Source organism: Miniopterus schreibersii (genome assembly GCF_964146895.1).
Source record: "Miniopterus schreibersii genome assembly, chromosome: 2".
NCBI lineage: Eukaryota > Metazoa > Chordata > Mammalia > Chiroptera > Miniopteridae > Miniopterus > Miniopterus schreibersii.
Genome location: NC_138102.1, coordinates 187,489,100 through 187,503,296, shown reverse-complemented (window position 1 = coordinate 187,503,296; position 14,197 = coordinate 187,489,100). Strand labels below are relative to the sequence as shown.

Sequence of the window (14,197 nt, the reverse complement as noted above, 5' to 3'; positions counted from 1 at the left end):
ATCGGGGTTCGATTCCTGGTCAGGGCACATGCCCGGGTTGTGGGCTCGATCAATGACTCTCTCATCATTGATGTTTCTCTCTCTCTCTCTCTCCCTCTCCTTTCCTCTCTCTGAAATCAATAAAGATATATTTAAAAAAAAAAAAAAAGATACTACAAATGACTTATGAGCACATGAAAGATCGTCACCAACACTAATCATTAGGGAAACGCTAAATTAACCCACAGGAGATACCACTATACACCCCTAAAATTAAAAGGACGGACACCACCAAGTTCTGGTGAGGATGTGGAGAAACTGGAAACTTCATTATGCTGGTGGCAATGTAAAATGGTATAGTCATTACGGAAAACAGTTCAACAGTTTCTTAAAAAGTTAAACATACGCCTACACTTTCATTCTTAGGTATTTACCCAAGAGAATACCCAAGAAATGTGTCCGTATAAAGGCTTGCATACAAATGTATGTAGCAGCATTATTCATAATAGGCAAAAAATAGGAGCAATCCAAACGTCTATCAATTGGTGGATGGATCGAGAAAACGTCAGATATCCAGACAATGGACTACTATCCATAAAAAGGAACCAATTACTGATACAGGCAGCAAAATGGATATACCTCAACAATATTATGCTAAGTGCAAGAAAAAAGACACATTGTATTCATTACCTACTGTTACTGTAACAAATTACCACAAACTTAGTGGCTTAAAACAACACACATTTATTCTCTTACACTTCTAGAAGTCAGAGACCTGTAATGAGTCTTAGGTGGCTAAAGTCAAGGTGTTAGGAGAGCTGTTTCCTCTGGAGGCTCCTGGGGACAATCTGTTTTTTTTGTGTGTGGGGTTCAGCTCTGGAGGCTCCTGCATTCCTTGGCTCATGAACCCTGCCTCTACCTTCAAAGCCAGCAGTGTGGCATCTTCCAATTTCTCTGTGATACTATCATCCCATGTCTTTCTCTGCCTTGCTCTTGAAAGGTCTCTTATATTGGGCCCACTGGGATAATCCAGGATAATCTCCCTATCGCTAGGTCCTTAATCATATGTGCAAAAGTCCCTTTTACCTCATGTAAGGTAACATATATTCATGGGTTCTAGGGTTTAGGATGTGAACTTCTTTGGGGGTAATTGTTCAGCCTACTACATTGTACATTTCAATTATATAGACATTCTGAGAAGAGGCAAACTAGGAACAGATTGTAGGTCAGTAGATGCCAGGACTGCCCGTGTGAGCAGGGACTGACTGTAAAGCAGCACAGAGGAACTGGGGGGTGGGGGAAGGTACTATAATTCACTGATTTTAAGATGCACACTTTTCCGACGATTTAACTCCTTAAGTCAGAATACATGTTACAATTGATGGTATGCAACATGCTCATGAAAATATGCTCAACATCATTATCTGGGAGATTTAAATGAAAACCACAACTAGGTATCACTACCTACCCACTGGACTGGCTAAAATTAAGAAGGTTGACAGCACCAAATGTTGGCAGGGATGTGAAGCAAACAAATACATTGCTGTTGATGGGGATAAAAAACTGAATGGTTGCTTTAAGAAAGTCTGGCAGTTTCTTTAAAACGGGTAATCTGTGGTGCCAAGAATCAGAATAGTGGGGTGTGGGTGTGGAGAGTGACTGGACGAAGGCACGAGGGAACTCTCTGGGGGGGGGGTGATGGTGCTTTGGGTTGACAATCGTGTCCATTTAAGATGCATGTACTTTGCCCACGCTAGTGTGGCTCAGTTGGTTGAACACCCTCCCCTGGACCAAGACTTTGCAGGTTCAAGTACAGTCAGGGCTCCATCCCTGGGGGAGGGAGGCAGCCAACTAATGTTTCTCTCTCTCTTCCCCTCTCTCTAAAATCAGTAAAATCAGAGCCCAGCCGGGCGTGGCTCAGCAGCTGAGCTTAGACCTGGGATCCAGGAGATCAGGGTTCGATTCCCGGTCACGGCACATGCCCGGGTTGCGGGATTGATCAATGACTCTCTTATCATTGATGTTTCTGTCTCTCTCTCTCCCTCTCCTTTCCTTTCTCTGAAATCAATAAAGATATATTTAAAAATAAATAAATAAAATAAATAAAATCAGTTTTTAAAAAGTTTCATGCATTTCATTATATGTAAGTTCTGTCCCCCAAAAAAGGGAAAAAAAAGTACCAGTTAATGGTATCCATACTGAAGTATTTGAGAGCATTGATATCTGCAACTGTCTTTGAAGTTAATTAAAAAATCAGACGAATTGGTGAATGGATAGAAAAAAGACATGTAGAGATAAGGGATAAAATAGATTTAACAAAATACTAATTGTTGATGTGGATTCTAGTAGGTAAGTGGATGGTCATTGTGCAGTTCATTTATCTTTTCTGAATGTTCAAACCTCTCATAATAGAATCTTTAAAAACGTTTGGATGTTCATCACTGTGTAATTGGTAGCAGTTTCTCTACCTGGTGACGTATAAAATAATGGTATCATCATACGTTCAATGACGTAGGGTCATTATAAAGGGTAATAATTTCAGGGCGCTCCAAATATCCATGTCCCTCATTTCCCAGGCTCCCTTGCAGTTAGGTCGGGACCACGTGACCAGCTTTGGCCCACGGCCTGTAAGCAGACGTGACGGAGACGTCACCTGTAGGCCAAGGCAGTTAACAGCTAGGAGCCTCATTGATCTCTTTCCCAGGGCGGGTGACGGCGGGGGCGCTGTGCTAAGGCAGCAGGGACACCTGGCTCCCCAGTAGCCATGAAGACCGCTAACTAACCTTGGGGAGGGAGGGGGGTCTCATTTAAAAAAAACAACCCCGCCCCTCCGTCGTGACTCCGTGGTTGAGCTGGATCTATGACCCACGAGGTCCCCAGGTCGACTCCTGCCCAGGGTGCACGCCCGGGGTGCGGGCTCATCCCCAGCAGGGGGCGCGCAGGAGGCAGCCTGTCGATGACTCATCATTGCTGTTTCTCTCTCCCCCTCTCCCTTCCTCGCTTTGAAATCAATAAAAACACATTTTAAAAACCTCCCAAAACCTAAAAACTAAAATGCATTGCCTGTCAGTTACGTCATTGTCTCAGCTTCAAACTCGCCCTCCTTCGCCCGGCTGTGTGCAGCGTGTCTGCGGGACGCGTCCCGGCTGGTTTCGGCCGTGCGCCTGGGACCGCGAGCCGGGCAGCCCGCCGCGACCCACGAATCCTCGGGGGCGCGGAGCAGGAGGCCAGAGGACAGCCCTGGGCGTGGGTGTGGGCGTGGGCGGGGTCGCAGGCACCGAGGACCCGGCAGAGGGAGAAGGCGGCCCGGGCAGGCGCGGACCCAGGCCTGGTGGGCTCTGCAGGACCCACGCCTCTGGGCGACCCCAGGGAGCAAACGCGGCGGAGACCTGAAAGCGCAGGCTTCGTGTGTGGAAAGACGGGGTCAGGAAAGACGTGAAAGCGGCCGGGCAAGCTCCGCATTCGAGGACCACCGGCAGCCTTCCCACGCCCACCTGACCCGACTCCTCGGAAGTCCCGCCAGCCCCCCCGGAAGTCCCGCCTTCGAGCTTCGGGCCGCTCTGGCCCGCGCGGACCCATCTCGTTGGTGGGATCGGCGTCTCTCCACTGCACTGCGCTCCTCCGGCAGCCAGGGGACAGCAAGGGCCATGGAAGAGCCGCTCTGGTCCGCGACGGCTGCTCGACTGCTCTGGGGCGTGGTCCCGTCGTACGCCGAGGCCGCAGCCTCCGGGCCGTTCCCCCGGCAACGCCTCCAGGCCGTTCCCCCGGCAACGCGCGGCCGGCCGCCGCAGCCTCCGCTATGGATGCGCGGTCCCGTGCTGGGTCCCGCCGGGCTCACGACCGCGTCGATGAGCCGTCCTCCGGGGTGCAGGCTCCGGCGACGCCCTGGGCGCGCTTCTCGGCCTGGCTGGAGTGCGTGTGCGTGGTCACCTTCGACCTGGAGCTGGGCCAGGCCCTGGAGGTGAGCGAGGAGTGGGGGCGGGGCGGGGTCGTCGCGCGGGGTGGCCTCTGCGCGTGGGGTGCCGTCGGGTGGCCTGTCCGACCTCGGAAACTCTGTGCCGGTCACCTCCTCTCAGGGGCGCTCGCCAGCAAAGGAACGAAAGGCAGACTTCCCCCTGGGACAGAGGAGATAGGGGCCCTGCACTTTGGATCACCTAAGCGATACCCGTGACTTTTCCTCAAGCAAAATCTGTCTCGTTTCCCCCCTTCCCCACACTAGCTGCCGCACCTTGTCCCCTCCGTGACTCCAGCCAGAATCCCAGGGGTCACCCTGGGCTCCTCCCATACCCCTACTCCACATCCCACCGGCGGCAGCGAGGATCTCAGATCATTGCCTCCTTGGTGGCTGTTCGGCCTAAATCGTTCAGGACCTTTCCTTCACTTAGAATCAGATCCAGACCCCACGGGCCCCACTTCAGCCGCACTGGCCATCTTTCTCCTCTCCAGCTGCACCAGCTCCGGGCTGGGGTGTCCCACTGTCTGCAACGCTCCTGCCCACCCCCACCAGCAGCTTCTCTTCCTCCAGGTGTAGATGAAAACGTGGCAGGCTTTCCACAGGGCTGACAGGATGGTCTCTGCACCCTAAAGGCCACGACCCAGGAGGCCAGGCGGCTGACCCATGCGGGGGAGGCTGGACGTAGACTTAGCCACACTGTCAGGACTTCCTGGGAGCAGGCAGGCAGTGCACCCTGAGACTGCAGTTGGCCAAGATGAGGCTGCACAGCCATCCTGGGAAGCCCATGAGGGTGAGGAATGTTTTGATTTGAGGCCTTGTTGAGCTCTGCAAGGCTGTGGAAAGCCTGAATCTTTGAGGTGGAAAGGACTGGCTCTTAGTGAGGACTCTTGGGTCCTGGCACTGTGCCCAGCTCTGTGGCCACCACGCCCATCCCCACCAGGCGTGCATTATTGTGGCAGCCCCACTGATGGAGGGGCCTGAGCACCGAGAGGTGAGGTGATGTGCCCAGTTCCACAGAGCCCACATTCTTACTGTTGCCCAAATTGTTCCCCATAAAATCACAAGAGAAGCCCTGGCCAGGTAGCTCAGTTGGTTAGAGTGTTGTCCAGATACACCAAGGTTGCAGGTTCGATCTCGGGTCAGGGCACATACCCAGCTTGTGGGTTCAATAGTGTGGGAGGCAACCAATAGATGTTTCACTCTCACATCGATGTTTCGCTCTCTCTCTCTCCCCATCCCTCTCCTTTCCTTTCTTTATAAAATCAATAAAAGCATGTCCTCAGGTAAGGATTAAAAAAATAATAATAAAATCTCAGCATGGCTCAGCAGTTGAGCATCGACCTAGAATCCAGGAGGTAGTGGTTCGATTCCCGGTCAGGGCACAGGCCCGGGTTGTGGGCTCCATCCCCAGTCGGGGGCATGCAGGAGGCAGCCAATCAATGACTCTCATCATTGATGTTTCTATCTCTCTCTCTCCCTCTCTCTTCCTCTCTGTGAAATTAATAAAGATATATAACAAAAGAAAATAAGGGAAAAAATCACAAGAACAGCCATGGCCGGGTAGCTCAGTTGGTTAGAGTATCGCCCAGATACACCGTGGTTGCAGGTTCCACCCCTGGTCAGGGCACACATGAGAATCCACCAACAAAGCATTAATAAGTGGAGCAACAAATCCATATTTTTTCTCTCTCCCTTCTTCTCTCCCTAAAATCAATAAATTTTTTTTTAAATCACGAGAAGAGATTCTTTTTTTTCCCTTAAGGCATTCTCATGTGTAATTCTCTAGAATGCCACCATTTGGAAAGCTAATTCTAAGCAAGTGGTCTTAACAGCTCTGTGCACTTGAGCTTCTGAATGGTTGATGCAGCTGCACAGCTCAGGGAGGGGGTGTTGGGAACACAGGGCCCCTGGGAATCATCAGGTCTGTGCAGCGACCCTGCCATGGATCCATTGGGCAGTGCTGCCTCCCCCAGGGTGCAGCCTGTCTCCTAGGTCACTCAGAGCCGGTCACTTAGTGTCTGGGTTTTCACTGACTGTTCACTCCCAAGGGGTGTGTGGTTTGTCTAGCTGGTCAAATTCACTAGACACTGTGGAGCCCAGGGCATGCTCCTGGAGCTCACACTCTGGGTGGGACACAGGCCAGAAGTTCCCAGACCCCTGACTAGTGGGGGTTGGGGTAAAGACACTCAGGTGTTGTGGAGAGGCAGTGATGCCACTGTGTCAGGTGACGTCTGCACAAAGACAAGATGAGCGGACTGGCTGGCCCAATCTGAGAGAGCATCCTGGGGGAATGGCACAGCCCAAGACCTTCTGGCTGAGTAGCATGGGGCTCAGGAGATGGGAAGGGCAGGGAAGTCAGGGCCAGCACCCAGGGCCCTGTAACCACTCCAGGTGAGAGAGGAGGCCACGGGCAGGCCTCAGGATGGTGGAGACAGGGAGACCCACTCACAATCTGGGTGAGTGGCCTCAAGGGCAGGAGTGCAGAAAGAGAGCCTGGGAAGTCACGCAGGTATGTGCTGGCCAAGGCAAGGGGAGTCCGGAGTGTTCTCCTGCTAAGAGGAACCGGGGAGGTTGGGAGAGCCTGGGAGAGCCTGGGGGAGCCAGAGGTAGAAGAGGGCAGGAGGGTTTGAGCCAGTGAAGATGTGCTCTGGGAGGGGCGGAAAGGGGCACACCTGCAGCCAGCACCCCACCTGCCCAGCCCTCATTGAGTGTTCTGTGTCCTGTCTCCCCCCCACACCCCGCAGCTGGTGTATCCCAGTGACTTCCGGCTCACGGACAAGGAGGTGGGTCCAGCCCCCCCCCCCCCCCGGGGGGGAGCAGCCGTAGCCCAGGAGCAGGCCAGCCCTCACTGGGTTTCATGTGTTTCAGAAAAGCAGCATCTGCTACCTGTCCTTTCCTGACTCCCACTCAGGTAGGTGACTCCAACTCTCCTGGCTCTGGGGCTGGGGGGTGAGAAGAAGATGGGGAGCTGAGGCTGTCTAGGAGCCCCCGTGGCCCAGGTCAGCCATGTCACTGCCTGTAACTGCCAGCCCCCTCCTTGCTCTGTGGAGACACCCAGAGCCCCACGATGCAGCAGAGGCAGCCAGGCTCCCCTTATTTGTGTGGAAGGATGACCATCAGGATCTGGCTCTGCTCCTCCCTGGCTCTCAGGTGCTAGGCAGGCTGAGCCCTCACACTGCGGCCTCCAGACTGCCCCCCACCCTGCCCCATGTTTGGACAGTGGGTGCTGCCGATGCGTCTGTGTTCAGACTTGACTCTGAAACTCTCAGGTGCAGGAGTTAGGACACAGGAGCTTCTGTTGGGAGAACCAGGCCCAGCAAATGGGGTTTTCTCTCTGGGGCCTTCATAGCCCATCAGAAGTCAACCCCCATGCCGTCCTGGCTGTCCCCACCCCACACATGGTGGCAGGAGCGGCTCCAGTCCTGACATGAAGTGGTGGGGGCTGCCTCCTTCCCCAGGCTGCCTTGGGGACACGCAGTTCAGCTTCCGTATTCGTCAGTGTGGAGGGCAGAGGAGCCCCTGGCCCTCTGATGACAGGCACTACAACAGCGAGGCCCCCCTGTCACTGCAGGTGAGTGAGGCTTCTCTCCAGCCTGCTCCGGGCTCCTTGGCCCACAGGCCAGGGTCAAGCTGGTATGTCAGTACCTTCAAGTGCCTGGGCCTGTGAGGCAGGAGAGGCCTGGCCAGCCCCATCCTTGATAGGGGTGGGCCAGCTCTTCTGGGGACTTCCCAGGGTCCCTGGAGCTCTTCCTGTCCACCATAGGTACAGCAGGGAGTGGCTTGGTGTGCAGAGGCTCCTGGGCTGCTCCCCACTGTGTCTGCGGAGATGCTCCCTCTAGAGGTGTTGCCCACCTTCTGAGTTGAGGCTGCCCAGCCCTGACCCCAGGACTGGGGAGAGCAGAGCATGGAGCAGCCTCTGCAGGGTGGCCTGGGTGGTTAGAAGGAGCATGGTGAGTGGGTGCAGCCTGGCTGACTGCTTCTTCCAGAGGGAGTCGGCACACTACTTTGGCTATGTGTACTTCAGGCAGGTGAAGGACAGCTCCGTGAAGAGGGGCTATTTCCAGAAGGTGAGCCACCCACGCGGCCTCTCTGAGGTGGCACTGCTGAGAGGCAGGGGCCAGTGGCCATGGGAGGGGCTGAGGGGCCAGGGGTCCTGAGCTTCCAGGAGTGCCCCTTCTGCAGCTACTTGGCACCTGGGCAGCAGGCAGGGGGTGGGGGTGCCCAGCTCTTGCTGCAGCCCCTCCGGGGAGCAGGTCCTGCTGCCCCTTCCTTGCCCAGCAGAACACCCTGGGCCTCAGACACCCCTGCTTCTTGCTGCTGGCTAGAGTGGGGGCTGGTCACACTTCCAGGATTAGGACAACTTCAGCCTTGAACGCAGACACCTAGAGAAACCTTGGCCACATGCATTTCCTTCTGAAGGCCTGGGGCCCAGCCCCGTCCCAATGTCATTAGGGTTTCCCTCCCTGTCTGGGGAAGGCTTTAGTTTTCTCATCTAATAGCCCTGAGGTCTGAGCTGGGCCATCCTGGGGACTGCTGTCTTGTGGAGTTGGTGGAGCGCATGGCCCTGGGTAGACTCTGGATGAGCCAGGCCTCAGGGGTCCCTGCAGACTCTTGAGTGGCCGGATGACATCTCACCGACCCCACGGGCCCTGCAGTCTCTGGTGCTGGTGTCCCGCCTGCCCTTCATCCGGCTGTTCCAAACCCTGCTGAGCCTGATCGCCCCCGAGTACTTTGACAAGCTAGCACCCTGCCTAGAAGCAGGTGAGCGGCCATTAGGCCAGCCAGAGAGGTCTCGCTGTCCAGCTGTAACACCCAGTGGCTTTGGCAGGCAGCTTCCACGTGGGGCAGGCTCCTGACACTGACCCCATATGTCCACAGTGTGCAATGAGATTGACCAGTGGCCAGCCCCGGTGCCTGGGCAGACCCTGAACCTGCCTGTCGTGGGAGTCGTCCTCCAGGTGAGGGTTGGCTGGCTGGGGCGGGAACGCAACAAGTGCATGGAGGTACCCACTGCTGGCTGGCAGCTGCTCCTTCCATCCCCCAGGTGCACGTCCCATCCAGGGCAGACAAGCCTGAATCCAGTCCTCTGAAGCAGTGCGACCAAGAGGTGGGAGTCCCCTCCTGGGCTAGGGGCACTGTACCTGCATCAACCCTCCCACCTGCCTGGGCCTCCCCACCCCAAATGCTGGGAGCCCTGTGGGGTGGCCAGACACCAGGCAAAGCCAAGGACTTGCGTCTAGGTGCAGGGCTGGGTACGCCCCCCTTCTGTGCTGTGAGGGGTGAGGATGGGGAGGTATGTGGGCCAGGGCTGCAGTCCCCAGGGCTCTCCTGGGGTAAGAGGTGCTGCTTGGGGCTCACAGGGTGGTGGTCTCGCCCTCAGCCTGATGTCACACACTTCTCCTTTCAGAACCTGCTGCCAGCCCCGATGGTCCTCAGTAGTGTCCATGAGCTGGACCTGTTCAGGTGAGCCCTGTAGGCCAGCTGCTCACTGCCTGGGTAGACCATGAGCGAGCCCACAAAGCTCAGGCCTGGGCAGGGTGGGGGCCGTTGGGGCTGCTGGAATGAACCCTTGGCCAGTTCTGTGAGGGAAAATTGTACAGAAGAGGAACCCAGTGCCTGCTGTCTGCACCCAAGAGGAAATGGTCACAGTGGGCAGGAAGGTTCCAGAAGGCAGGTACAAGGAGGGAGGGCTGTGTTGGGAGGCAGTGGCTGCCTGAGGCTGCCTCTCTCTGGGCGAGTCTTTGAGCGAGCCAGGCTTTGGAGATCGTCCTGCCCTGGCTGGGCCCTGAAGGATCTAGGGCTGCCAGCTCAGGCATGGGGGTGCAGGACCAGGACAACGTGGGTGGACCGTCAGAGCATCGCTAGGCCTTGCATACCCTCGGCATCTCCAAACCATCTTACCACTGGGGAGAGGTGCATTCACCCAGAGAGCCCTCCTGGGCCCTGGGGGGAGCCTCAGGCTTTGCGCAGCCTCCCCGACCTCCCTGACCTCTCCTGCCCAGCTGCTTGCAGCCCGTGCTGACCCATGTGCAGACACTGTGGGAGCTCATGCTCCTGGGGGAACCCCTGGTGGTGCTGGCGCCCTCGCCCACCGTGTCCTCGGAGATGGTGCTGGCCTTGACCAGGTAGGCCGGAGCAGTGCGCGGGCGTCGGGGCCCTGGGCCTGCCCTGCTGCGCTGATGGGCCTGCTGCCCACTCCACCCCCCACCCCCCACCCCCAGCTGCCTGCAGCCCCTCAAGTTCTGCTGCGACTATCGCCCCTACTTCACCGTCCACGACAGCGAGTTCAAGGAGTTCACCACCCGCACGCAGGCCCCGTAAGCGCCCCTCCTCTCCCCTCCCCTCCCCTCCCCCACCCCTCCCCTCCCTTCCCCCTCCTCCTCCCCTCCCCTCCCTTCCCCCCTCCCCTCCCCTCTCCCCTCCCCCTCCCTCCCCTCCCCCCTCTCTCCCCTCCCCCGTCCCCCCTCCCCTCCCCCCTCCCCTCCCCTGCCCCTCCCCTCTCCCCCTCCCCTCTCCCCTCCCTCCCCTCTCCCCTCTCTCCCCTCCCCCGTCCCCCCTCCCCTCCCCTCCCCTTCCCCGCCCCTCCTCCCCTCCCCTCTCCCCCGCCCCTCCCCCCCCGCCCCTCCCCTCCGCCCCGCGCCCACCGCCCGCCGCCTCTCCCCTCTCCTCTAGCCCTAACGTGGTCCTGGGAGTCACGAACCCTTTCTTCATCAAAACCCTCCAGCACTGGCCCCACATCCTCCGCGTGGGGGAGCCCAAGACGCCAGGTGAAGCCGGCCTGGCCCGCGCCGGGGGCTGGGGGCGGGGCGGGGCCCAGCGGCGCCCAGCGGGCCGGGTCTGAGCCTGGGTCCGAGCCCGGGGCGCGAGGCCCGCCGCCAGTGTCCGCTGTTCCCTAGGGGGCCTCCCCAAGCAGGTCAAGCTGAAAAAGCCCTCGAGGCTGAAGACCCTGGACACCAAACCAGGTGTGTGACCCCGGGAGCCCCGCCCCGCCCGCGCCGGGCTCTGCGCCCTGGGGGGGGGCTCGGGACAGGCCCGGACGCCCCGCTCCCGCCAGGCCTCTACACGGCGTACAGGGCGCACCTCCGCCGCGACAAGGCGCTGCTCCGGCGGCTGCTCCGGGGCCTGCAGAGGCGGCGGCCGGGGGCGCTGGCGGCGCTGCTGCGGCGGCACCTGCTGGAGCTCACGCAGGGCTTCCTCCTGCCGCTGGTGAGGCGCGGGGCGGGGCGGGGCGGGGCGGGGGCCGGGCGGGCTGCGCCCCCGCTCACTCCGCTGCCCCGCAGGAGCGCTACATGGCCAGCCTCATGCCCCTGCGGAAGAGCATCACGCCCTGGAAGGTGGGGGCTCGGGCCCCGCCGCAGTCCCGGGAGGGGCGGGGGGGCGCGCTCCTGCCCTGGCTCTGGAGGGGGGAAGGTCTGGGAACGGAGGTGGGGAGGAGGTGGGTGTGCTGGAGTCCCCGGGGCTGCAGGCCACCCCCACATCTACCAGATGTCCCTTATAGGACAGAGAAATGGGGCCACACAGAGGGGCTCAAGACCCTCCTATCTGGGATCTGTCCCAGGCAGGATGGGGACCCAGGAATGTGCCTGGGATGTGTCCAGGAGGAGGGCCTGTGGGGCTGTCCCTGCTCAGGCACCAAGGCTCTCCTGGCCCCTGTCTCAGACCCCTCCCCAGATCCGGCCCTTCCACCAGGATGACTTCCTGTGCAGCCTGGAACATGCTGGGCCCCAGCTCACCTGCATCCTCAAGGGCGACTGGTTGGGCCTCTATAGGTGGGTAGATGCCAATGGGGAACCTGAGTCTCCTGCTACCGGTGGGTACAGGGTGCCTGTGCCCAACCCATGGCACACAGGGCCAGCCCCACAGCCACTGCCTTTCATTACCCACAGGCGGTTTTTCAAGTCCCCCCACTTTGATGGCTGGTACCGGCAGCGGCGCAGAGAGATGGCCCATAAACTGGAGGCCCTGCACCTGGAGGCCATTTGTGAGGCTGTAAGGGGCGGCTGGGGCTGGGGTGGGCAGGGCCGGGGTTGGAGGAGGGCCTTGGTGATGGGTGCCCCATGTTTTCATGGCAGAACATCGAGACCTGGATGAAGGGCAAGTCCGAGGTAGAGGTCGTGGACCTGGTCCTGAAACTTCAGGAGAAGCTGGTGAGATGCCTCCTGCCCTGCCCAGCCTGGTCCAGCTCGACAGGGAAGCTGCTTGCCCCTGACCAGCATTGCCCCTGCAGGTGCGGGCACAGGGCCACCAGCTCCCTGTGAAGGAGGCGACACTGCGGCAGGCCCGGCTGTATATCGAGACCATCATGGGCTCCCTGCCAAAGGACCTGCAGGCGATCCTGTGCCCTCTCTAGGACAGGGCCACAGGGTATGGTCCAGGGGCCTTAGTACTCCTGAGGGCCTGGATGTGGCCAAGCTTCCTTCTCTCCAGTGAGGGGCAGCCCCAGCCAAGCATGAGCTCCGACCCAGGCTTCCTGCTGTTCCCTGGCCTTGGCTCCTGCCCCTGCCCAGCACCATTATTGTCACAGCAGTAAAGGTGGCATTTGGAACCTCAGCCTAGGCCCCGACTGTTGATGGATCATGTGTTGGCCAGAGCCTCACCTCCCCCTGGGCCCCACCTGCCCTCTGCAGGGCTACAAGCTGGGGGGGGAGGGAGCTTGCTGTGAGCCTTGCTGCTCTGGGCCTGGGGCCACTGCCCCCTCCAGGTACCCATCTGCCTGAGTCCTGTGGGGTCCCAGGCGTTGCATTTGATGTGTCTAGCCTCACCAGGCTGCCCAGCCCAGGACTGAAGGACAGAAAAAGGCAGCTGACAAGCAGAACCCCTCCTGACACAGCCCACCCACCATCTTGCCTGGGGCTAGGGGCTTGGGAGGGGTGAGGAGCTTGGCTGCCTGGTTCTTTGTTCCTTGGGAGGCCACTAGGGGGAAGTGTGGGGCCTAGTCATTGGCCCCCACCCTCCAGGACATTGTCCCAGGTTCCATCCCAGGAACCGTCTCTTCCCTCTGCCCCATGAGATTATTCCACTGACAGGCACTTGAGTTACCCTGTGTCCGTCCACCTCCGTGTGTAGCCTGAGTGGCTCTGGACTCAGCTGGACTTGCTCACCCCAGCCAGAGCCCTCTGCAGCCACAGCAACCTCTGGGCACCAAGCTCTCAGAGGTGGTGCACTCCCCAGCCAGGCCCAGCGCTGCTTCCAGCGCTGTCACAACTCAGCACAGGGTGACAGCAGTGTAAGCCAGTGGAAGGGTGGGTGTGAGGCATGGACCCAGAGCTGTGAACCTGCGGGTAAGTCTCCCCACCTTCCACCCTCAGACCCCTCACCTGAGGGGCTGGGCCAGGCCTGCACAGGGCTCTGCCATCTCCTTGAGCCAGTCCTGGCAGAATGAGTGGGCACAGGTGGGGTGGAGGTTTCTGTCCCTCCTGAAGCCCCCACTCAGTCTGTGCCCCTGGATGGAGCCCCCACTGGGGCCTGGATGGCAGCCGTGCTAGTCTCAGAGCTTCTTGTGTCAGCTTGTCTGGCCCTGACCACAGCCCAGGACACCCTGTCATTGTCCCTAGTCTACAGGACAGTTGAGACCAGAACACAGCAGAGGCAGGCAGAGGCAGTAAATCCATTTTTTCAGAAGGAACAAGCTGGAGGCCCTGGAGTGAGAAAGGTTCTGCATTGGCCCCAAACGCCACTCTTAGCAGCCTGCTCCTGGCTGTCTGGTCTGGAGGGGTGGCCTTCCCACTAAGGGCCTAGTCTCCAAGGGGGTCTGCAAGGGCACTAGTACCTTCCTTGTGACTGGCTCTCTGGCCTCTCCAAGAAAGGCCCTACCATCAGCTCCCCTTGCTTGGTCCTCTTGCAAGCCTAATCCTAACCTCTAACCCCTAACCCCTAACTCCACTGTCAGGAGACAGTGCCAGGCCTGGGGCCCCTCACTATAACCCAGTGGGGGGATACTGAGGGGGGAGGAAGGGGTAGATGGGTCAAAAGCAGACGTCCTGTGTCCTGTACCCCAGCAGAGCCCTGAGGGCAGAAAGGCCTGGATAAGCAGGGGCCACTGCGTCCGAGAGGGTGCTGTGCTTGGCTTACTCAGCCTCTTGCGGTTGGAGGGCCTGGGGTAGTGGCCTGGGTGCAGTGGGGCAGAGATGCAGCGGCTGCTCCAGGACAGGAAGGACACTTCACCCCCGAGCTTCCTGCACTCTATTTAAAGAGTCCTTTAGTCTTGGCATAGTGGCCTTCCCACGTTTATGGTATTAAAATGTCCTGTGACCACACTGTGCG

The 14,197-nt window shown here is 58.8% G+C and overlaps 1 protein-coding gene across 3 annotated transcripts; it reads left to right on the top strand.

Annotated features, from left to right (window-relative positions):
- Positions 1-3,675: 3,675 nt before the first annotated feature.
- Positions 3,676-14,190, top strand: DENND6B (DENN domain containing 6B). Of its 3 annotated transcripts, none has more exons than XM_081130764.1 (19): positions 3,676-3,940; positions 6,679-6,717; positions 6,803-6,845; positions 7,393-7,505; positions 7,921-8,001; positions 8,590-8,695; positions 8,813-8,892; positions 8,979-9,041; positions 9,342-9,397; positions 9,937-10,059; positions 10,156-10,251; positions 10,607-10,701; positions 10,831-10,896; positions 10,989-11,140; positions 11,215-11,268; positions 11,594-11,703; positions 11,821-11,923; positions 12,007-12,081; positions 12,162-14,190. In XM_081130764.1, exons 1-19 carry the CDS (start codon positions 3,779-3,781, stop codon positions 12,282-12,284), a joined length of 1,740 nt encoding a protein of 579 aa, XP_080986890.1. In that variant the 5' UTR covers positions 3,676-3,778; the 3' UTR covers positions 12,285-14,190. The 3 variants fall into 3 exon arrangements, with proteins under 3 accessions (XP_080986890.1, XP_080986891.1, XP_080986892.1); XM_081130765.1 differs by having other exon boundaries at positions 3,760-3,940; positions 6,808-6,845; XM_081130766.1 differs by having other exon boundaries at positions 3,806-3,940; positions 7,959-8,001.
- Positions 14,191-14,197: the final 7 nt, after the last annotated feature.

What these genes read in the sequence shown, in the direction of transcription:
- DENND6B (XM_081130764.1), top strand. Translation starts at nt 3,779, where the DNA reads ATGGATGCGCGGTCCCGTGCTGGGTCCCGCCGGGCTCACGACCGCGTC. An exon ending in GGGGGAGCCCAAGACGCCAG is followed by an intron (nt 10,702 to 10,830) that starts GTGAAGCCGGCC and finishes GCTGTTCCCTAG; the next exon opens with GGGGCCTCCCCAAGCAGGTC. An exon ending in TGGAGGCCATTTGTGAGGCT is followed by an intron (nt 11,924 to 12,006) that starts GTAAGGGGCGGC and finishes TTTTCATGGCAG; the next exon opens with AACATCGAGACCTGGATGAA.